At 44.7% G+C, this 23,881-nt stretch overlaps 1 protein-coding gene and 1 long non-coding RNA gene across 4 annotated transcripts; both read left to right on the top strand.

The window, feature by feature from the left end:
• The first annotated feature begins 227 nt into the window (after positions 1-227).
• LOC4332295 (uncharacterized) lies at positions 228-2,514 on the top strand. Of its 3 annotated transcripts, none has more exons than XR_010740220.1 (4): positions 228-588; positions 871-963; positions 1,814-1,920; positions 2,289-2,514. It is a non-coding gene; the product is annotated as an uncharacterized lncRNA (long non-coding RNA). The 3 variants fall into 3 exon arrangements; XR_010740219.1 differs by having other exon boundaries at positions 2,282-2,514; XR_001544080.3 differs by lacking the exon at positions 2,289-2,514 and having other exon boundaries at positions 1,814-2,062.
• Positions 2,515-11,102: 8,588 nt separating this feature from the next.
• On the top strand, positions 11,103-12,030 carry LOC4332294 (uncharacterized). The gene is made up of 2 exons (XM_015773583.3): positions 11,103-11,553; positions 11,644-12,030. Exons 1-2 carry the CDS (start codon positions 11,258-11,260, stop codon positions 11,930-11,932), a joined length of 585 nt encoding a protein of 194 aa, XP_015629069.1. The 5' UTR covers positions 11,103-11,257; the 3' UTR covers positions 11,933-12,030.
• The last annotated feature ends 11,851 nt before the right edge of the window (positions 12,031-23,881 follow it).

Genomic DNA, 23,881 nt, shown 5'->3' with positions numbered 1-23,881 from the left:
GCAAACTATATGTCAGCAATAGTGCATAATGAGACATGGTATATGTCAGTAATTCTAAATATATTTTTGGTCAAAATATCTGTCAGTAATTGTAAGAGTACGAGCTAATTATATGTCAGCAAAACTTAGAGGGTGTATATTAGACTATTAATAATACTATATTGCAAGCCCAAAAAGCCCATCTAGCCTATCATATATAAACCAAACCCTAATTTCCCCACAACCTTATCCTTTTCTTCCCTACCCAGCCGTCACGCACTCACGCTTCCTCCGGCGGCGGCAAGGCGACGGCATCGGCGGCCAAGGCGCGGGCGGCGGCGGCGAGCAAGGTGCGGGCGACGGCGGCGGCGGCGAGCAAGGTGCAGGCGACGTCATCGGCAACCAAGGCGCGGGCGGCGGCGGCGGCGGAAGCGGGAGGCGGAGGAGTGGGAGAGGCGGAAGAGGGGGAGGAGGAGGAGGAGGCGGCAGAGACGAGAGGACCCCGTGGATGTGCTCGGGGAGGAGGTGATGGGGCGGGTGATGGAGCTCCTGGACGCACGCAGCACCTGGCGCTGGGTCGCCGCCGACGACCGCCTCTGGGCACCCAAGGTCCCCCCCCCCCTCTCTCTCTCTCATTACAGCCTGCACGGCTCCTGTTCGACGAATTGCCTGCGAGGGGCACTCGATTCCCCCTCACGAGCGGTTAATCGAGCAGTGGCTACTCTCGTGTCTTCTGTTAGGATCGAGCATACCGTATTCGGGAGTGGTGTTGATTAGGAGCTTTTATAGAATTCTCATTTATTGATTGTCCAATCATGGTTGCCAAAAGAGAAAGAGCGCACATTCGGTTAGTGTGTTCTAAACTGTCTAATTTTCATTGGTATTTTGCAGGCTTATTTGATGAGAGCTGGGGCTGTCATTCATAGCCATGGGATGGAAACTTGCATTGCAACCATGCTTAATACTGGTGCAAAAGAGTTTAGGGTGAACCTACTTGTCTCTTTTCCCCATGAATCTTAGCTAATGCTCCAGTTCTGCTTTATATTTCTCATGAAGTTAGCTGTAATGTTTACAGAAATGTGGTAGTACTAAGAAAATGCACTATTTCTCATGTAGTGTACCACATTATGGACATTTTCTGTCTGATCTAATGTATCAAATTGAAAAACGGATAATTGTTCATATTTTTAGATTTCCGCTTACTTTTCCATTACAAGAACTTCAATGGTATTAACAATTAAGTGCTAATCTTCTATATGATGCACTATTCAATAAATTGGAGATTATGTTTGCTCCATTTCCTTTTCATTTCATGGCAGACATTATTATATATGTACTAGAAAGAGTGGTGAACATTTTTTTTAAGATTTGATCTATTATTGATTTCACACAGACATGCATCAGCTATCAGGACCAGTTGGAATAATTGAAATGCTAATTGAGAACTTTGCATGCACCACATAGTACAGCAACTACTCAAGCCAAGTTCTATTTACTAGTGAAGCCATTTCCAACTTATATCAATCCATTTATTAGAAATATGCATGTACATTGTGTGTTTACTGAGTTTTTACTTGTAGAATGTACCATCCTAGTATAATTATTTTAAATAAAACTCCCTTAGTTGATCTCTGCAAATTAGGTGGCTAGCTGTCCTTGCAGTGAGTTGTCGTAGTACAAATTTGAAACAGTCTTCGGGCTTCAGATTTTCCATCTACATTAATTATGAAAATGTCACCTACATACATCTCAATTCTAATATAAGTTAACATTTGCAAGTGGGAGCCAATTAAACTGTACTTCAGCACTTATCTTCTTTTTATTTATTTACTAGCTATGATTTGCGACCTGTGGGTGAGCAATCAACTTCTTGCTGAAGTGTCAGAGAAGGGTACCTGAAGGAACAGAAGATCAACACTAACTTAAAGGCTCATACATCATGTAAGCTAAAATCAGTTTGTTCCCATAGTTTGTGAGATAAATTGCAATCCTTGCTGCTTGTAAATTGTAATTGAATCTGTTACGATTGCAATTATACTGCTTCAACATAAATTTCTCATAAAATGGAACTGGTAATTTAATATTGGTGGATTGTGAGAATATCGAAGCTATGCTACAGATTGAATTAAATGGAACTACATCAGTTATGTTATTGACACTTATCCTGCACATTTGACACTGATCTTCAATTCTGTATTGAAATAGTAGGTGTTGCATAGATTACTTATCATTGAATGGAGTATTATTATAATCTATATATCTGACCCTTAATACTTTTGTCTTTCTGATAATCTGATTCAAGTTTTTAGATGCTCAACTTATCATGGCGGTCACAAGATATTTTGGAGTGGCATTTCTCTTCAAGGGAAATGCCTTGCCTGTTGTAGATTTGCCATCGTTTTGTCTCATTTTGTAGATTGTATAGGAGAATTTCTCTTTTTGTACAACTAACCTATGTACATGGCATTTGTAATTAAATGGAATTGGTATATTCAGTACTAGTGGAATGTGGATGCATGAGAACTGTTGGTGGTATATTCAATTCTAGATCAGTAGGATTTGATTCCATGAACTATATTTTTTTTAACCCAATGCAGGGCACACTAACAGAATATCTGTCAGAAAAACTGATATATGCAAACTGCGTATCTGTCAGTAATCCGTTAACTGTCGGTAAAGGACCATCTGTCGGTAACTTCCGTCTGTCGGTAATTCATTTGTAGGACTGTCGAGTTATCTGTCAGCAAACATTTATCTGTTGGAAAAGACCTTTGCCGGCAGCACTTGGCCTGACAGACCCTATCTGTCGGGAAAAGTTATGCTGACAAATAATTTGACAGCATATAGGTCCTTTCCTGACAGATATGTAGTAAGCAAACTTGGGGCATGGTGTAGTGTCGGGGAACATATTTTGCTAAATTTTTCTATATTCAAGAGTAATAGCCTAATGGGTGTTGCCATTTGTTCAATCTCTCAAATAGTATTTGGGTCCACATGTATGTGAGATAATTCGGTGGCATGTGTGAATAAGAAGATGAATGCAAAATACGATGCATGCCACAAGTTATTAGTGGTAAAAACATTTTTTCCCTTGTCTTTCATTTACATGTTTAAGTGTTACATGCACAAGGTTTTGGGGTTGATACTTGACACCTATAGCCCGTTTCTTTCTTAATTAGTTTGTTTATTCTACTTTTGGAATGAAAGATGATATGCTTTGAATAAATTGGGGGAAGCTCTAATCTTCTTGTGCTAGTAGGAAAACATAACTATACTTCTTGTAAAAATATTCTTCCATTTAAATAAGAGAAATTTATAGTTGGAGTTATGAATTATAGGGACAGAAATAAATTTAAAATAATAGTGGTGGTAGTGGTGAATCTCCTGCCATGCCACCACCTCTGCTACTATTCTTTCTACAGAATTCTCCCTAAGCATGCATTTTCATATTATTTATAGGTGTTTTACGCCATTCCCTTCTTATTTCGTTTATTAGAACCACAATGTAACAAGAAAAAAAATCTAAGATGTTCCAAGTATTGTGTATATGTGGAATTACTCTATGGAAAAAAGAGCGAACAATAGATTTGATGCAAAACTAGATGCAGCGGCTAAAAGATATACATTTGGTTATTGATGAAAATATAGGCACTTATATTCTTGAGATCTTGGGCATAATACTAAAATTATATTGTTTATACATGGGAATATTTCATCAACGGCTATAAAAAAATTGTGTCGCATAATTAGATATTTTTGTTGGCATTGGTCACACTACTTCATAAAAAAATATAAATTTTTCATTACTTCAATGTTTCTTCAACATCGATACATATGAGGACAGTTTCACACCAAAGAAAAGAAATCACATAACTCGGAAATCAAACTCTACCAAAAATTGTCTATATACATACCCTTGAGGGGTGAGACAGCACGACAACGCCCTCAGGAGGGGGAATGAACCATCGTTGTCGGTCCGGCCAAGGCCGGACTGAGTTTTCACCCGCCGCTCACCACCTGCAAATCCACGGCTGACGCACCAATGCTCTACCACCACACAAGCTCTGCCGACATGTGGGACCCCTGCACCGGCGTCCCCCGCCGGCCAACCTTCGTGCGCCGAAGACCGCACCAAAACCACCGGCAGCTCCTCCTCACACCTAGGTCGCCTCCTCCACCATTGGCCACGCCTCTCGCGCCAAGCCGGCCTCCATCTCTGCCGCCCGCGCCTCTCGCGCCGAGCCGGCCTCCGCTGCCATCGGCTACGCCTCTCTGCGCCAAAGCCGGTCTCCGATCCCTCCACCAAACGATGCCGCGCCGGCCAAATGCAGCCGTCTCCCACACCCTCGGCTAGCCGTCCGAGGCCGCCATGCCTCCGGTGACCACAGTCGCGGCCACCACCACCGCAGCCGCTGCTGTTGAACGCCCAGCCACCTCGCCGTCGTCATCCTCACCTCGCACCCGACTCCTTCCCCGCCTCCACTTGCTTCCGCCAGCGACCCGCTTCCACCGACGTCGCCACCGTCTCCACAGTCACGGCCACCGCAAGTCGGACGCCGTCGTCGCTGCCACCGATGCCAGCCACCGCCTCTGCGAACCGCCGCCACTGCCAACGGCCACTTCGCTGTCGCCCTCCGCCGCGCCGCCGCCAAGTCCTCCACCGGCATCGTCAGCCGACGCCGCCGCCGCCAACTGCCGCGACTACCACTGCCGCCGCCGTCGCAAGCCGTCGCAAGTCGACCACCACCGCGGGCCACCCTCCAGATCCGGCCGAGAGGCACAGATCTAGGGGACACCGCCACCGTCGCCGCCGAGCACCGAGCCGTCGCCGCGCAGGGACCACCGCCGTCGCCTTCACGCCCTCGGCCGACGCCATCCCCGCCGCCTTCAACCACCACTGCCTTCGCAGCCGTCACCCCGCCAGATCCGGCCGGAGCAGCCCGGAACTGGCGGTCACCACCGCCCCGTCGTGGACGCTCCCTTGTCCGCCTGAAGCGAGGTCGGTGAGACGCCCCGCCACCGCCGTCCTTGCGGCTGGCCGGCTTTGCGTTCGGGCGGTGGCGAGACGGAGGGGGAGGAAGGGAGGGGCGGCCGGGTTCGTCGCCTCCCATGCCGCCCCAGGGGAGAGCGACGCAAGAGTCGACAGTATAATTCCATGACTTGCTTACAAACTACTTGCAGTCACATGATCCTATGTAGTTTTCTGTAGCAGTGACTATTTGTTCACCATCATCCCGAATATATATATGATCTCTAATTAATATATTATATTGTGTCATAGTAATTGATTTGAATTGCAAAGCAGTAAAAGAAAATAAGTCGAAGTAATTCGTTTTCAGAGAGAACAATGACAAATCCTTAATTCTTGCTACGCTGTCACCAATCAAAATACTCCTACGTTCTTCCTCTTCATCTTCAAACCACGAACGCACCTCTTCCTCTCCGCGCCTCCAATGACATGTGCACGGCCAACCGGCCGCGCACGACGTTGGCCGGCGGCCCCCGCGCCGGGAACCTCCAGCCCTGCAGCTTCACCCATTCACCGAACTCCCGGGTCCCCTTGACCAGGGCCGGCAGGCCGTCCTTCTCCCTCCTCTTCCTCCCGCGGTCCTCGTCCTCGTCCTCGTCGCCGTCGCGCAGCAGCGCGTCGACCAGCGCCACCCGCGCCCTGCCGATCACCGCGGTCCGGCTGGACGTCTGCGGGTCCTCCCTGTGGAACACCCTGACCACGCCGTCGTCCTCGTCGTAGTAGACGTCGCGGCGCTCCACCTCGAGGTCCAGGGACAGGCGCCCCCAGTGCTCCCGCTGCAACGGGAGCTCGAAGGCGAAGCTCCAGCCTTCTACGCGGAGAGGGTGGTCGCGGCCCTCGGGAAGCCTGCACCATCCCAGGTGCTCGCCGCCGACGTACGCGTGCAGCACGCAGCGCGACGGCCAGACGTCGCTAGAAACACGGATTTCAGAGCCTTCGTAGATCGGGCGCTCGTACTTCGGACGCTCGATGCGGACGTGCAGGTTGAAGCTCCTCGCGCCGTCGTCCTCGACCTGCGCCATTGTTGTTGCGGGTATCGATCTTGCGCATGCAGTGCAGGCGGATATATATATAGCAGATTCGTATATATAATATATGAAGTCGGATGTAGATCTCCTTTAATAAATAAGAAGAGGTATAACCATGTACGGTGCTCTTAGTAGTATATGGTTTCCAAGATGAGATGAGAGCTTATCACCAAGTACGGTAGTTTATCTCCAAACTTTAAATGGTTTGGTAGAGATGTATATAGATATGCGTATAGCAGTAGAAGAGGCGAGCGCCCCAGCGTTCACGTGATTGGTACTCCCTGTTTAGTTAAGAGAATATATATTAGGTATGTGCAGGTGCAAAATATGATTATAAGAATATAAATTAAGTATGTGCGTCCAGTTTTCGATCGTATATATTCTTTTGGCCTTCGAAAGTGAAAGAGAGAATATATTAAGTCCCTATTTATTAGTTAAGAGTGGGACTATCTATATTTATATTGTGTCAAAATTCTTATAAAAATTAATTAAATTTCCGGCATGTATTTACACGGTAAACTATATATCTTGTACAATAAATATCATGCATTTATTTAACACACAAGAAAAATAAGAAATAATGTCAATAAGTAGGAGATACATATGAGAGACGCAATATACTTAAATATAGAAATTGGATTTTCTAAATATCATTTCATGCACTTGAAGCCTACAATTATATTGTAGGGCTATGCACTGCAACTTTGTTCGGACGCGCCTACGGATCGGTCACCCGATCCGGGGCCGGGGAAATCGGGCGCTGACATCAGCATTACGTCAGCGCCCGATTTACGTGCAAAATTACTTTAAACTAATTTTTCTCTTAAATTACTTATTCAAATCATGATCCGATTGCACCATTAAATTCGTTGCAATTAAATCTTTAAAACAAGACCACACATGGATATATTCCGACGGAAGTTTTTTTTAGCTTATTACTGAATTATTTTTAAATATTGCACGATGTTTCACCAGGTATATCGGAATTGTTTCACTAAGTAGATAAAAAATGTTTCACTCATTTAAATCGGGTGTTGTTTCACCTTATATAAAAACAATTTTCAACAAATAGCGAAAGAATGTTTCAGTTCACTGCAACATTTGATCCATACATAGAAAAACATTATAAGTACACTAGGTGAAACATTTTTCAGTGGAACAAAAAAATAAAACGAATTCCCTTAATAGGGGGTTTCCAAAATATGCGGATTTTTGGTTGCAATGGAATATTTCAGTTCACTGCAATATTAGATCTATACATAGTGAAACATTGTGAGTACACTAGGTGAAACATTTTTGGTGGAACAAAAAAATAAACCAAATACCCTTAATAAAGGTTTCCAAAATATGTGGTTAATTTGTTGCAATTGCAGGTGGGGCAGGCACTATGGTGGGGCCCAGCAGCATGCATGCAGGCGCCTCGGGGGGAGGGCTGCGTGTGGGGAGCGCCCGATCCGGCTCCCCCGGCGCCGGTCGCCCGGATAGTATCATTTTCCACTTTGTTTCTATGAAAAAAGGATTTTGTATTTATTAATTAATAGTAGGAGCGATGAAAACCATTGGAATGACATCCATTGGATGAGGAAAATGACTAAAATTTTAGTCATACGAAATTTAGACGCCTCTAAAGAATATTTAGCAATCACATGCATGGTGAAAAAAATAGTGATTGCAGTAAAAAAAAAACATGGGCGTCACATTTTTAGAAAAATGTTTTTTCAACTAGTCATCCCTTATTACAAGTTGTAGAGAACGAATGAAGCATCGGGATATTGAGTCAAACTTTTCCGGTACATGAAAACATACGAAAATAAACAATGGTCAATAATAGAACTCATAGCTATGCTAATTAGAAATATTTGTTGACATGAAAAAAAAAAAGAAGAGAAATATCATTACTTCGGTTAACACAATGACTTAATAACGACTCTTAGCCTATGAAAAAATGAAAAGAGTAGCAATAAAAATTATCTTTTGGACTAATGGTTAGAATACCTTATAAATGAATATGTATCGTCTAATAGTTTATACCGAGCTCTACCTTTAAATGTTACTTAAAATAGGACATGGGAATCCCCAAAGATAATACTCCATAAAAGACTTGTGCCCACTCCATATGTTAATATGTACGTACATCAGAACATCGGCGGAACATAGTCCAATAAAGAACATAATGTTCCTTCGACAAATAAACTATTGTGACCGTTGTACATATACAAATGAGACGGCTACGCTTGTTCGTGTTTACCTATCGTGTCATCTCTTTCTATCTCTATACTAGGGCATTATCAATCGAAAAAAATTACGGGTGAGCGTTCACCCCGCACGAACGTCCTGATCATTTCCATTTTTTTTACTACTACGTAGTTTCTATTTTAAAAGTTTATATACCCAAACTTTTATACATGTAAAGTTTATATACACAATTTTGATTCAGGTTTCGGATTTAAATGTTTATACATAGGATGCTTTTATGTATAAAATCCTATATATACAGTTATAGTTATATTTATATGTATAAATTTTTGTTTAAAACATATATGTGAGTCTCAAAATTATGTGGATGAACTTACATGTGAATTGAAAGCCAAAAATCTAAGTAAAAATATATATAGTTTCTGGATTTTGATTTTTTTTAATAATAAGGTTTTAAATACATATTTGTGAATAGAAATATGCAGGATCCACATGAGGTTGGCTATCCGCGCCCACTGTCAACGGGCAGATGCATGTTAAGAAACTATCGTCCATCGGATATCACTTGTATTAATATTGTGGAACCAACATTACGTGCGAATATTAAAAACAATAATTTATATATAAGGTAGTCCGGAAAAACTAGACCGGACTAGCTCCATCCATTAGAGTTCTTGTCAAATATATGTATACAAAGTTAGTTATAAAGTACTCCCTCCGTCCCATTTTAAATACAACCATGAGTTTCCATGCCCAACTTAAGTCGTCCGTTTTATTTGAAAATTTTTATAATTAGTATTTTTGTTGCTATGAGATGATAAAACGCGAATAGTACTTTATGTGTGACTTATGTTTTTAATTTTTTCAAAAAAAATTCAAATAAGACAGAAGATAAAAGTTGGGCAGGCTTCACTCAAATGGGACGAAGGGAGTAGGACTTAGGCCGTGTTTAGTTCCTCCTCCAAATCTTTTTTTGATGTATACGGACGCACATTTAAAGTATTAAACGTAGACTAATAATAAAACAAATTACAGATTCTGTTTAGAAACTGCGAGACGAATTTATTAAACCTAATTAATCCGTTATTAGCAAATGTTTACTGTAGCACCACATTGTCAAATCATGGCGTAATTTAGCTCAAAAGATTCATCTCGCACTTTACATGCAAACTGTGCAAATGGTTTTTTTTCGTCCATATTAATTGCTCCATACATATGTCCAAACATTTGATGTGACGGAATTTGTGGAAGTTTGAAGGAAACTAAACACAGCCTTAGGTTTCGTTTGTTTGTGCTGTTGAGGGGAGCTTCTCTCGTTTATCGTGGGCACACGCTTTTCAAACTATTAAATGGTACGGTTTTTCAAACACTTTCTACGTTGTTTTCTTTTAAGAATCGAATATCTCAATTTTCACGTTTATATTTGTTAATATTTAATTAATCATGTGCTAATCACTATTGTGTTTTCCGTGCTACTGATTATCTCAATCAATTAATAATCTTTATTGAGTGGCGTCTCAGTAAACTTATAATATGCATAGTGCAAAGTAAAATTAGTGTCGGATTCTATTCTGGACACACTCTTAAATATAGAGGCACACCCATCGGCCTAGCTAGTTGAGGATTATTGATAACATTGATATGTAATATACACTTCGGTTGAGCCTCCTTTTTAAATATCGTGTTTAGATGTCGTGATTAAATTTAGATCTATTGTTTATTCGCGTTTGATTACGGATTACCGATGATCTTATTGGTGCCATTTTTTATATAAGACCACCCAAAGAGTGTTTCCACACCACCTCTGCCTTCCACACCCTTCTGCCATCTCTCATCTCTGCCTCACGGCTCAGACGACGCACTTCCTTCCTCGTATTGCCGCCTCATACTCAGCTAGCTGCACAAGGCTGGTTGTTTAGTGTAATTAACAATCCCCAACTTGGGTCGATTACCGGCGGTGGACTTGATCAGGCCATCAGAATAGTTTTGGGATCGAAGGAGATGGATTCATTATTCGTGTGTAGTATAGTTCTTCATCTTGTATCAGCTGTCAGCATCTTGATTGCAATTGTAGGTAGCCATGTGTAGCCCAAAAAAGAAGATGTCTGGCTCAGATCCCCGTGCAAGTAACAAGTTGACTAAGCTAATTGCAATAAGGTAATGAGACACTAATGAATTTTTCACGATTGATGAACATAGATCTTACGACCTTAGCTTAATTCTTAAGTCGAACTAAACTTATAGCATTTTTTATATATTGGAAATGGATTATATCTTCAGCCTCTGTCCGTAGGTACACAGCTAAAAAAAAATTTAGAAGTGAACAGAAAAAAGCATAAAATGGACGAGATGGAACAAAGCCCCAACTTCTACCAATAATATGATCTACTAAAATAATATTTCTAAAACATATGGTATTGATGAACAAAATCCTATGATCCTGCCATCTCGTCCAACAGGCAACAGGAGGAAAGCAAAGAGAGAGTATGTGTGGCAGCGAAGGAACTATGGCGTTGCATTGAACATATGTTAGCTCAACAAAAGCAAGATTGGAATTTGCAGGTGTCACATCAGAAACTGTAGTGATGTTGAGATCTTACTTACTCCGTATTTAGCAACCGGTTTTCTGAATCCCAGGTTGAGAAGTACAGGTTTGTGGACCTGTAGTTTGTACGTACTCCGTTGAACGTTTCAACGGAACGCACATTTGCAGTGTACTGTCTGGGCCTACATAATCATAGAGCAAATTGCTCGTGGTAAAACGCGGTTTAGACTTGGCAGCAGACACAGGCAATGCTGGGGGAGAACGGCATGACAGTTGACTTGACCCGGACGGGATACCCGAGCGATCCAATCTATATAACCGGCTCCGCCAGGCGCCAGCATCTCCTCCACTTCCACGGTAATCACAAGCTCCATCCCTCGCAACACGCACCCAACGGGTCAGAGCCATCTGCCAATCAATGTTCACTTGTGAATTGTGAGCTGACCTGGTTGAGAAGCTAAGCAAAGGCCGTGTGGCGCCATGGCACAGCAACATCCGTGCGCGCACCGGGACCCGGGCGGCGTGGAGATGGGCGTCCCGGCCGTGTACCCGCCGCTGCCGAACCCGAACGAGCAGGCCATGGACCAGGAGCGGCTCGGCGGGGGAGGCCCCAACCACTGGGTGGGCAACGACGCCAACACGCTGCTGGTTGTGGCCACGCTGATCACCACGCTCACGTACCAGCTCGGCACCAACATCCCCGGCGGCTACTGGCAGGACACCAAGGACGACCACCGCGCCGGCGACCCCATCATGCGCGACCTGCACCGTCCCAGGTACACGTACTGTCCACAGCTACGTACATGCATCGGAAGGGCTCGACGACAACGATCGAATTGAACGGCACGCGGCTGTGTAATGGTCAGGTACTGGGTGTTCATGGGGGCGAGCTGGATGGGGTTCGCGAGCTCGATGGTGATGACGCTGAGCCTGCTGGTGCGGATGCCCGTGGACTCGCGCAACGTCCGGTGGTCGTTCGCGGTGGCGTACTCCACGCTGGTGCTCACGTTCATCGTGTCGCAGCCCAGGACGCACCTGTCGCTGGACATCCTCGTCTGGGTCGCCGTCCTCGCCTTCCTCTGGTTCACCATCAGCCTCCGCCCGGAGCGCCGCGCGAAAATCGCCCAGGCGATCTGCTGCGGCCACAACAGCTGAAGAAACCGCGCGCACGGCGCACCACCACTGATTCCTTCATTAGCCTGTTGCGATTTTCTCTCTCACTAATCGACGATTCGTGAACGCTCCTGTGCTTACTTGATGGAGATGGTTGGCAAATTGGATGAATTGATGTCTCTCGTCCCTCGATTCCCGTTCCTGTGCAAATTACAAGTTTACAACCGGGAGAGCCTGTTTGAGAAAAGCCAATATCCTGTGCTCCTGGGCCAACTGCAATGAACTCAGCGTCTCGGCTGGCAGGATGGGCCAGGGCTCCAAATTATGAAAGAGGTAACCAACAGTACAGTAGTTTTTTAAAAAAAGAAAAAAGAATAAAAAAAAAACTCCACATGACATGGTTACACTGACCTTGCGGGCTGCGGCACGTGAATATGCACGTCAGCACGAGTACTTTTCATTGCACGATTTATTCACGAAAAGAAAAGGATAAAAGGTTAGAGGGAAATGGAAAAATGGTTAAGAGGAAAATGGAGAAAAATATAAGGGATTCAAACAAGAGAAAACAAACCAGCTGAAAATATCAACTGACAAAAAATTTGGTTACCTACAGTGCAAATGGTCTCATCGGTGACTTCAATTTTTCGATTCAGCCACTACCACTTTTGATTCCAACCCTCATATTTTTCTCAATTTATAACGAAGGCCAAATTTTACAGTGAACACCTTACAATGGAGAAAAAAAATACAAATCTAACCCACCAACCACCACCACCGGGTCACAACCCTCTCTACTTCACCGGCGCTGCCGCTGCCTTCGGCCTCTCCCCACTCCCCGCGCCGAGGCGACGAACTCTGCCGCCGTCGGCCTCTCCTCCCTCCCCATCGGCGCTTCTCCACTCCCGACACCGCTCAAGCCCAACCCACATGGGGACACAGTGGCGGTCGAGGAGGCCGAGCGAATCGACGACGATGAGCTCCTCAAAGTGCGAGAGGGCGACAACTTGATGAGCTCCTCGGTGCGCGAACGGGGGACGACGGTGAGCGCGAGAGGGTGATGACTCGACAATGGCGGCATGGATCTGGAGGGCGACGAACCGACGACTCGACGACCAGATACAACAGGTACCTCAACTGTCAAAACCGATACAAAATGAGTCCCAAGGCAGTTTGGACAGCTTTTTCAACTGACGTGGTGCCTACGTGGGTAATTTGACTTGATCTTCATATGACGTGGCACATGAAGCAAAATTTAACAATTTAAAAAAATAAAACAAAATATGCGTGCCCACATGTCAGTCAAATATTAATATTGAAAAATAATGGGACCCACATGTCAGTGGGCCCCACTTCTTCCCCCTCTGTATCCTATCCCCTCTCTCCCACCATGGAAGTCCCATGGGAGCAGGCGGAGCGGTGGTGCAGGAAGTCGACGGGGCGGCGGCAGGCAGAGTGGGGTGACGGCAGCCGGAGCAACGACGGCGCGCGAAGCCGAAGGGGCGAAGCAGGGCGGCGGCGAGCGAAGCAGCAGCAATCCACTGTCGGCGCCGATCTCCACAATGGAAGTTTGTGTCCTCCTCTTCCTCCTTCTCGAACCCATCGCCATCGTCTTCGTCATCTTCAACGGCCACAATGGCGGGGAAGCAGGTGGGAAGCGGGAGCTCACCCGTTGTCGCCCACGGCAAGGACGCTGTCAAGGTCAGAGAGCAGCTCGGAGGATGGCGAATGTGGCGGCGAGGGCCGCGATGGTGATGGTGAGGTGCGCGTCCTCCTCCTCCTCGAACTCGTTGTTGTTGTCTTCGGCGGCAGCTATGATAGGGAAGCAGGTGGGGAAGCGAGAGCTTGCCCTCTGTTGCCCCTTTCCTCCGCCGGCGGCCTGCTCCAGCCGCCGCCACTCCGCTACGCCCGTCGCTCGCTCCACTCAGCTGGCCGTCGCCACTCCAATCGGCCCGTCGCCCTTCCCACTCCGCCGCCCGAGCGCTCCTGTGTTTTCGTTGTAGGGAGAGAGAGGAGATTGAGAGGAGGGGTAGGGAGGATGGCATGCGAGCCACATGGGCCCCATCATTTTTTTTTGTGTGTAACTAACATGTGGGCCCTACGGGTTGTATTATTTCTCAAGATTGAATTGACATGTAAGCGTCACAGCAATGCCACGTGGAACGAAGACTTAGTTAAACGATCCATATAAACGCCACGTCAGCTAAACCCGAGATCAATACTATCGAGGGACCTCGTTTGCATGGTTTTGTAAGTTAGGAGATACGTTCTATCCAGTTTTTTGGACCGAGGATGAAGATCAGACTCGATGACAAATTAGGGATTCCACGATTTATTCAAAGTACTCGGTGGATTCCACGATTTATTCAGGAATAGAAAAAGGATAAAGGATAGAGGAAAATGGAGGAAAACAGAAGGATTCAAAGCAAAGAAGACAAGTCAGGTGAAAATATCAAGTGACAAACAGCAAAACTGGTAATATTTGTTACGAAACGTGATTAAAAAAGTGCACATCTTTTCAGATTTATAATTACGACACATACTCCCGGCAGTCCCGGCAGAGAAGGCCACGCAGGTGAAGGAAGGACCATGTGGTCGCGTCTGGGGCAGCTAGACTTTGAGGAGCGCTGTCGTCGGCTCGAGCAGTGTGCTGAGAGGGCAAGAGGAGAGAGAGAAAGAGGTGGGGTCACGTGGGTCTATTTTGCTGATTGACATATGGAGCTCAATTTTTTTTCCATTATTTTTTATTTATCTGGCTGACCATATTGCCACGTAACCACCCGTTTAAACTCAACGTAGGAATTGTTTAATTTTGGACACAAGGAACATGCGACCCGAAAGCAACAAAACAGAAAGGACTCAGAACTCTCTTCTTGCTCATTGCTTGGGAAATCTGGAAGGAACGAAATGCAAGAATCTTTAGAGCAAAGGAGGCGACCGTACACCAGATGATTAGTCGCATTTAAGAGGAATTAGGTTGGTGGAGTATGGCCGGCGCTAAACACATTGGGAGAATGTTGTCACGAGGAGCTAGGAAGTCTACGTGCAAGCTTGTTTGCATGTTGTCATATATAGTTTTTCTCTTTCTTAGCCCTTTGGCTATCTGTACTTTTTCTCCTTCTATCAATATAACGCCAATCAATTCTGACCGGCTGTTAAAAAAAAAAAACTCAACGTAGGACAGAGTGACAGACTATCAATGTGCCATGTGAGTGTTATGTAGTTGGACAAAACCGCTCAGGGACGTAAAATGAGCCAGTTTTAATGGATGAGGCTGGCTGAGGGGTGAAAATCATCTTGGGCGTTAGTTGAAGAAGGAAAAATTAACTTATTCCTTTTGGACGTTGGGCCGTGTTGCAATGGGATGGGTTGGATGCAACCGCTATGGTGCAGAGGGACTCCAGCAGGACCGTCACGACTCGTCCCAAAGTCGTCGGACTCGTCCGCACTCAGCGGGCCCTTGTTCAGATTTTCATGTTGAAAGACCCGATGGTAATTTGTTGGCCCAACTGTCCAAGAAAATCCCATACGTCTGCAATGCACGATAGCAGACAACTAGGAAAGTCATTAGTTGCCCATATTTCCTAATAAGTCATTTTAACTTATTAAAAATAAAAATTAACTTATAAGTAAATTTTACAAAACTACGAATATTTTGATCGAACTATCGCAAAACTATATATTTAAAAATTTATATCACAAACTACAGATTCAGCGCTAAACTTATCACAAAGCAACAGATATAGAACATCATATCACAAAACTACAGATTTAGTGATAAAATTATAAAAAAACTACAAACTTTAGAGTTTATATCCGTAGCACTATTGAATTGCAAAAGTTATTGTTTTGTGATAAATATGATAAATTTATTTTTTTTATATTATACCTTAAATATGTAGTTTTAGGAAAAAAATACGATGATAAATTTGTAGTTTTATGATACACTTTTTTAAATCTGTAGTTTTGTGATAGATTGATCAAAGTATATGTAGTTTCGTGAAATTTTCTCTTAATGTATAGGTAAAATTTTTATATATGTGTTCCTAGCGACTTAAAAGGTGACAATAAAAATAGAACTACATTAAAAATATATTAAAATCAACTTCAAATTGAAATTTCAAAATTTATCTTTTGTCTTTGACTTATCAGGGCAACCGATGGAGCTCTAGGTTAAAATCAGGTGCAATTACAACTATAAAATCTGTATGTAATTTTCTCAACAATTTTTGTAGTGTGGGGGTACTTCACGATGTTCAGATTTATCGCTATAGTAATATTGTGGAGTACCCCCACACTACATCACATTGCTACAGTATAACAAACTGTGAACTGTGCTAGTCTGGACAGTTTTATTTGCATCCGATAGCGAGAGCTGATACTACCTACTTCTTCTGTCCCATACAAAATCAGCCTAGTACTGGATGTGATATATTTCTATTACTATAAATTTCGATATACATCTGTTTAGATTCCTAGTATAGAATGTGTCATATCCAAGGTGTGTTTAAGGTGTGTTTAGTTCACACCAAAATTGGAAGTTTGATTGAAATTAGAATAATGTGATGGAAAAGTTGAAAGTTTTTGTGTGTAGGAAAGTTTTGATGTGATGGAAAAGTTAGAAGTTTGAAGAAAAAGTTAGAAACTAAACCAAGTCCCAATTCTAGATTAATTTATTTTGAGATAGAGTCAGTTACTACAGCTGATCTGGATGACAACCACTCGGCAGGTGTTGATTTGGAGTAACCATCGTTCCATCGTAGGTGGTAGGCCTGCATAGTTAACTGATGGCATCCCAATCCAAGCTCAACAGTTGGTGCGGGGTGTTTGGATGGGGCTAAATTTTTTTTAGTCTGTGTCACATCAGATGTGTAGACACTAATTTGGAGTATTAAATATAGATTAATAAAAAATAATAATTTCATAAATGAGAGCTAATCCGTGAGACGAATTTTTTAAGCCTAATTAATTCATAATTAGCAAATGTTTAATGTAGCATCACATAGACTAATCATGGATTAATTAGACTCAATAGATTTGTCTAGCGAATTAGTCCAAGGTTATAGATTATGTTTTATAATTAATTCATATTTAATACTCTAAATTAATATTTAAACATCTTATGATACGAACTAAATTTTAGTCCATCTAAACCACAAACTTGCGGAGGGCCTGTTTGTTTCACGGCGACTGGGGAGGCAAGCTTGACCAGCAATATATAGCTGCTCATTTCGGTCATGGAGTGGAGACTGCGAGGTGCGAACAGTGAGACAGGGCAAACGTGAGAACCCGTGTGAAACAGTGAAGTTCTGTCGGAGAAACACGGCCTCCCCCGGGCAACGCCTTCTCCGCTGCAGAGTCCAGCCCAAACAGCGATGAATTAATCACACGAAACCAAACACGACAATGAGCTCGCGTGAGGCCGGTGAGGCGGTGACACGCTAGTACTCAACTCAAATATCCACAAGGATAGATGCCCACTGCCCCCACGGTTCTCATACATTATCCAGGCAGGGCCCTAGTTTTTGTTATTCTGTAGCAGCACCACAAGCCGTCAAAAAAAGACGATAAATACAGAGCAAACCTCGCTTTAGTATCTCGGCGTTTGGCAATTAGGCAGCATCATCTGGATTTGATGGGAACCGAAGAATATTCATTTACGCTAAGCTCGACGCAGACCAGCGAGCAAGTCAGCAAAGCAGTTACGCATTTCACCTCCCCCCGGTACGCCTCTGCTACGCAACGCCGGCGAGCCTCCGGCTTTTGTTTCGAGCGTTTTTCCTCTCTTCCTCTTCCGGATACAAGCGGCTAGGCGGCTAGCTTGTTCAAAGTTTTTTTAACATGTTCAGCGCAGGGTGCCGGTGTTCGAGTTGCTCTATTGGCACGTTGCGTTGTGCACCTTCCATTCAAGGAAAAAAAAAACAGCTTCTAAGGATGAATTTAGATATACTGATATGCATTTATCGAGATTCATATGCTTATTTTTTTGGACAGCGGGTGTAGGTCATATCTATTTTTTTAGTTTTGATATATATTTATCGATAATTTTTTCCTTGAAATTTGACAAATTTAAATATATTGTAACTTACATATAACTACAATATAATTTGTATGCAACTTTACATAATTTTGAACTGTCATATTTACTTAAAGATTCGTGCAAACGAAAAAAGTAAAAAATTCATAGTGTGCGCACCAGTGGCGGTGAGGGGATTCGGTCCCGCAACCTCCATTTTGCGAAAATATTGTGTTACCATATGTTTTTTTGAAAGTTGCATGCAACTTACATTGTAAATATAACAAGTTACGATACAATTGCACTATATCATCAAATGATTGATTGATTCAAGTTACAACAAATATAGGTTTTCCCTTTTTTTAATGCAATAAGACATTATATTAATCGATAAATGTTGTTACATACTATTATTACTTGTTACATAGAACACCAACACAGTCTGCAATGCACATATTTCATCGTTACTTTTAGTAAATATATTTATTAAAGCTATTACAATATAACAACGTAAAATTTATTTTCATGACAAATTTAATAATATTATTTTCTCACAAATTCTGATATTTGTTTCATAAATTAATCATTTAATGTTTTAAGGTTTGACTGTACATGTTTTCAGATGACATCAATTCAGGAACGGAGGTAGTAAAAAAATAGAATTGACTCCTAGCCATCCTAACATCATTAATAACGATATGAAAGACAACCCTAAACTATCTTATTACTCCATCTGTTTCAAAAACAGTAACTTAGACATAGATTAGACATATCTTAAGACAATGAAGTTGGATAGATCCTCTATCTATACATATTCATTATCCTAAGATATATCTAATCTTTGCATAAGTTGATACTCCATATTTTAAGATAAAGGAAATAGGTAGATACAAATATTTGAAATTTTGTTCATAAAAGGTTTAGATCCCCTTACCCTTGTGACCTTGCAACAATGTCAGGACTTATTCGGCTTGAAGAAAAATAAATGATTTGGATTCTTAAGGATTAATTTCTACGAGTGTCATTCGGTTTGTAGGTATAAGGTATAGAAAAATCAAAGGAAATTTTCTTTTTCTTCAAGTTGTTTTTGAGAAATCATAGGATAATTTCCATACACTCAAATATCTTAGAAAAAATCTTATGAATTGATGTGTGCATACCTTTCTATTCCATCATTTTTTTTTCTATTTTTATGGGCTAAAATTCCTTCAAACCGAATAAGCCGTCAGCAGTGAGAACACTGGAGTTGAAGCGCGAGTCCACATATTTTTTTATCATCGAGAGATTACAGGTTTTTTCTGATGTTACTTACTGTTTTTTGACCGGACTGGTGTTAGTACTTACTGTTGACTTCTACTGTAGAATTTCTTTTTCGAAGTTATTGAAGACTAGAACGGTACTAGAAGTAATCCTCGTTGTGCGGATCGAAAGTTAGCTGTCATTTCTACGAAGAACCACACCTTGCAAGGCTAAAAACCATAACAAGATTAAAAAAAAGGCTTAAAAATCATAACAGAGAAAAAACATGGAGAGTATATCTTGCTTTTGGTAAATCCGGGAAAATAAACCATGTCCGTGTGCTTTACTTTAGTGCTGAATGGTCAGGTTACAAGTTCCAGCCATTTTTTTCTCAGCGTGAGCGTTATTATTCTCCCTTTTCCTCTGGAATCGTTGTCTATTATCCGTCCTCACTCGGTTACGCCCTCCTGCATCTTCAAGTCAGCATGCACACGTAGCTTTCATCGAGATCACTGACTCACTCACTGACCCCTGCCTGGTTGGTGCAAGCACCTTGCGTCCATTGAATTTGATCAATGTGAACGAATTGATTCGGCCTGAATAACTTGTGAGTGGCAGGCTCAAAGGTCCTGCCCGGGGGAGGCACCACCGGACCAGACCGGCTATAGAAAAGAAAGCTGGCCTAATCCTGGCGTCTCTGCAGTTCACCACTGCTTGATGTGCCCCTGCAAAAGTCGACTCAAGACAAGTAGCCAACACGCTCTTGCAGGGAAAATATGTTTGCCCCTTTTGCACTTTAATCAAGCGGCTGTCGTTACTCGTCTGGTCGATTTACTGTACTGCTCTTACTCGGTTAAAATGCCAAAAAAAAAATTCCATTCGCTCTAGAATTAGAACTTCTACCGGTGATTTTTTTAAAAAAAAAATCTGAAGTCTGAACAGCTACTATTTGAGATTGTTTAGCATGGCATCGTTCGGAGACGTGCAATCACTCGATGCTCCAACGAAAACCACGAGGCCACAGTTGCCGTCAGCCGTCCCAAAGGCACCCCGCACTAGCACCTGATCCACCCCTTACCTGAGACAGCGAGCCTTGTGGAGGGGGAAAAAACAAGAAGATCGCGCATAGTACTTCTCTAGCAATATCTCTACACTACTTTTTAGTAAATTAATCCCCGATTTGGCAGCGAAACGGCGAGTCCACGAGGGCTGTGTTTAGATAAAAGTTTGGATCCAAACTTCAATTCTTTTTCATCACATCAACCTTTCATACACACATAATTCTTTAGTCACATCATCTCCAATTTTAACTAAAATTTAAACTTTGCGTTGAACTAAACACAGCCAAAAACGCATTTCCCCCCATAAAAAGCTGCCCCTTTTATGGCCCGTCGAAAAACATACCAACAAAGTAACTGACGGACTAGGACTGAAGCTGCACGTACGTACAAGCGTCGTTACGCCGAGTTTAACAGGTAGCGCGAGGGTTTCCAAAAATAAAAAAATAAAAAAAAAACAGGTAGCGTGAGCGCGAGCAACTTCCCCGGTTGAACCTGTGTCACACCCCAATCTGATACCGCCGTACAACGGCACCTGACAGGAGCGTGTCGTAGGGAAAACGGCGTGAACCGCTTCCTACGAAACCGCGATCTCGGTACCAGTCCCAGGACATAGTGCTGGTACCCACGGTGACAAATATGAATCATAGCAATCCTTAAAATAAATAGAGGACTTATTTACCTTAACTTAGGTTGTAGCTCAGACAGCCCGAGAATACAACCGACGACACGGACGAGGCGAACACCAACAGCAGCAGCGGAACCAACGGTCTAACACCCAACACCACAGGCGACGGCTGGGAACCAGGACGAAACCCTAATCTTCACTTCACTTTGTCTTCTCTTCAGGGCGGAGGAACTATATATATATATTTATATAGAGCAAGGGTGAGTACTTTCGTACTCAGCAAGTCACGGGAACTTAGGTGTTTAATGCAAGCTTGGAAGAGAGGCAAGGTTGTTTTGCAAATCTTTTATTTGAAGACATTTTGAAATCACTAAGTGATTTATTTCTTTTTAAGTTTGGGCCGAAAAGAGACTTGCGTCTCGATTCGTCTTTAAGAGATGTTTTTCAACAGCTCGATCAGTAATGTACCGACCTCCCGGGTCAGATCATTACTTCTCGGCTCCCAGAGCCATTCCACTTGATTAATCGGCTCCCAGAGCCTTTTTCATTTTCTCGGACTCCCAGAGTCCTGCTGCCCGGCAGCACAACAATCCGCTTACACTCGGGAAGCCTAGTCTATGATGCCCACAGACATCCCGAATCACACAGATTCGTTTCTGACCACTCAGGTCATCCATCTGCCACATAGGCTGATTCTGGTTACGATTCCCACACCACAACAACTTTTCACAAAGCACAGGCAAACAAATCTACGCAACGGGAACCACCTCACATCCGCCCATGACCGTGGGCACGGCTGTTCGAACAGTTAGTTAACCTCTGCAGAGGGGTACACTTTACCCACAAGACACGAACTTACTCCAGACACTGGCCGGTGTCAGAGGTTCGCGACAAAGCCTTTCCCAAGCCGACCCAGGGATACCTCATGCCACATAGAAGGATCAAATCCTCACATAAACATAGGCCATTTTAGGCGTTCACAAATCCAACTCCAACCACCTCGATCGGTAATTCAACAAGCTTCTCGTTCTTGCATTACCAGGAACCCGGTTTGGCTCCAACCGACCCCGCCCCGGTGTTCCCAACTATTGGCATGCGAGGTTTCCCTGAACCGACTAGTTACTTAGCCATGGTGTCCCATTCCACCTTGTGGTTGCACTTTGATTATGTTCGATGAGTTTCCCACAGGAATCGGTCCTTATATGCGAATACGGGACAGTGCCACATAGGCACAACCCCCGCATCGCGAGTTTTCACAATTCATTTTATTTTCAAACACACCGACACCACATGTCGGGTTTTGAAGGCTTCACAAACCCATTTCCCAAGTTTTCGACAAACAACGGTGTATGTGGGATATTTGGTATACGCGCTCAGAGAGCACGAATACCGAGGTACCACAAGGGTGGAGCGACAAGGAATCAGGGTAGTACGACCTACGGAAATTAGTGCGACTACTGGGTAGGTCCGTCGGTTTGGCACGCAAACCGAGGCCAAGCAAGTTAAGTGTGTGATTCTAATAATGCAAGTTGCAAACAAAATAATAATGACTTTTCAATTATAGGGGCAATTGATCAAAGGGTGACTTGCCTTGCTCAAGGTCTTCACGAAGCTTCACGAATCTTCGAGAGAACCCGCGATCAACGAAAACCGATAACCGCAACTATACGCAAACAATCGAAAACCTAAACAAAAGACCAAAAGAAATATCCTATTTAGACCTATTAGTAGTGCCATTAAATAGATCTCAATTTTACGGAATTACTGGAAGTGGAACGGAGGCGATCGGAGCTACGGATCGAGGGATATGAATTTTGGAGGTCTAAATGGATTTCCTGGACAAGGAAAAGGAATTATTAATTCCCTTGGAAAAGAAAAGGAAGGAGGGATCGGATTTAGACTTCCTCGGGCGACTTAGGCGCGGCCCGAGGGATTCTCAAGGCTTGGCCGGCCATTGGGCCGAGCGCGGCCACGGGGAAGCGGCCCATTAGGGCGCGCGGGGAGAGGGGGAGGCCCGACGGGGTGGGCGCGGTCCTCCGCGCGGGGTCCCGAGATGGGCCCACATGGCGGCGGTCGGGTGTATGGTGGGGAGGGCGCACGCGGGGACGAGCGAGACGGACCGGTGGATTGGGTGCGGATGCGGTGCGCTGGTCGACAAGGAGGCGGCGGGCCCACGTGCAGCCTCATGGCTCACCGGGGTCTGCGCGCACGGGGATGAAGGGGCGAGGGCGAGCGGCTGACCGGCTTGACCGGGTCAAGCCGACGTGGCACCTATGCCAGGCCACGTGGGCGGCGAGAGGAGGAAGAAGGGGGATGCCGAGATGGACGGCGGACGGTGGCCGAGTTCACCGGAGTTTGATGCGGAGGTCTAGGGCCAAGGGGAGCACACCGGAACGATGGCTAGGATAAGAGGGAGTGAGCCTCCGGCTCGGATTCGCCGGGGGGATTCGACGGCGACGGATTTCGACGGTGGCGGCCGGCGGCGATCAAAAGGGGAAATCGCGGCGGGGCGACGAGAGGTCGATTCAAGGAGGAGGGAGCATCTCCGGGGCGCGGGGAACTCATTTCCGGCACCGGATGGGGCGGAGGACTGCCGAGGAGGGCTGGCGACGGCGGCGGCCTCCGGGAGCGGGCGGCAACGGCAGCAAGCCTATGGCGGGCGGCGGCGAGACCTGGGGCAGCGTCCATGCGTGTTCGGGGGGGCTAGCCGAGCTACCACGCGAGCTAGGGAGGGAGAGGACGAGCGAGAAGGGGGAACGGAGGGTGGCACTACCAAGCCGAGACGGGCGCAGTGACGAGCGGCCGACGGCTCGGGAGCGAGCTCTCCGGCCTCGGGCCGGGGAAGGGGAAGAAGAGGGATGGCCGGAGTCCTCGTCTCGCGTCCACGCACGCACCGGCCTCCGACGCGTGTGACGGCGAAGAGACGAAGGCAAGAGGTGGGAGCGGCGGCAAGGCGTCAACAATGGCGCGGTGAGTGTGTGGCGAGCGAAAACGAGAGAAGAAGGGGTTTGGGGCGGCTTGGGTTTTATAGTGGAGGCGATGTCGGTTTGGGG

The sequence above is a fragment of the Oryza sativa genome, chromosome 3 (assembly GCF_034140825.1).
Source record: "Oryza sativa Japonica Group chromosome 3, ASM3414082v1".
NCBI classification, from domain to species: Eukaryota; Viridiplantae; Streptophyta; class Magnoliopsida; order Poales; family Poaceae; genus Oryza; species Oryza sativa.
This window is presented reverse-complemented; position numbering and strand designations above follow the sequence as displayed.

Excerpts from the sequence above, each read along its gene's own strand:
- LOC4332294 (XM_015773583.3), top strand. The coding sequence starts at position 11,258 with ATGGCACAGCAACATCCGTGCGCGCACCGGGACCCGGGCGGCGTGGAG. Across the intron at positions 11,554-11,643 it reads CGCGACCTGCACCGTCCCAG|GTACTGGGTGTTCATGGGGG; the intron begins GTACACGTACTG and ends TGTAATGGTCAG.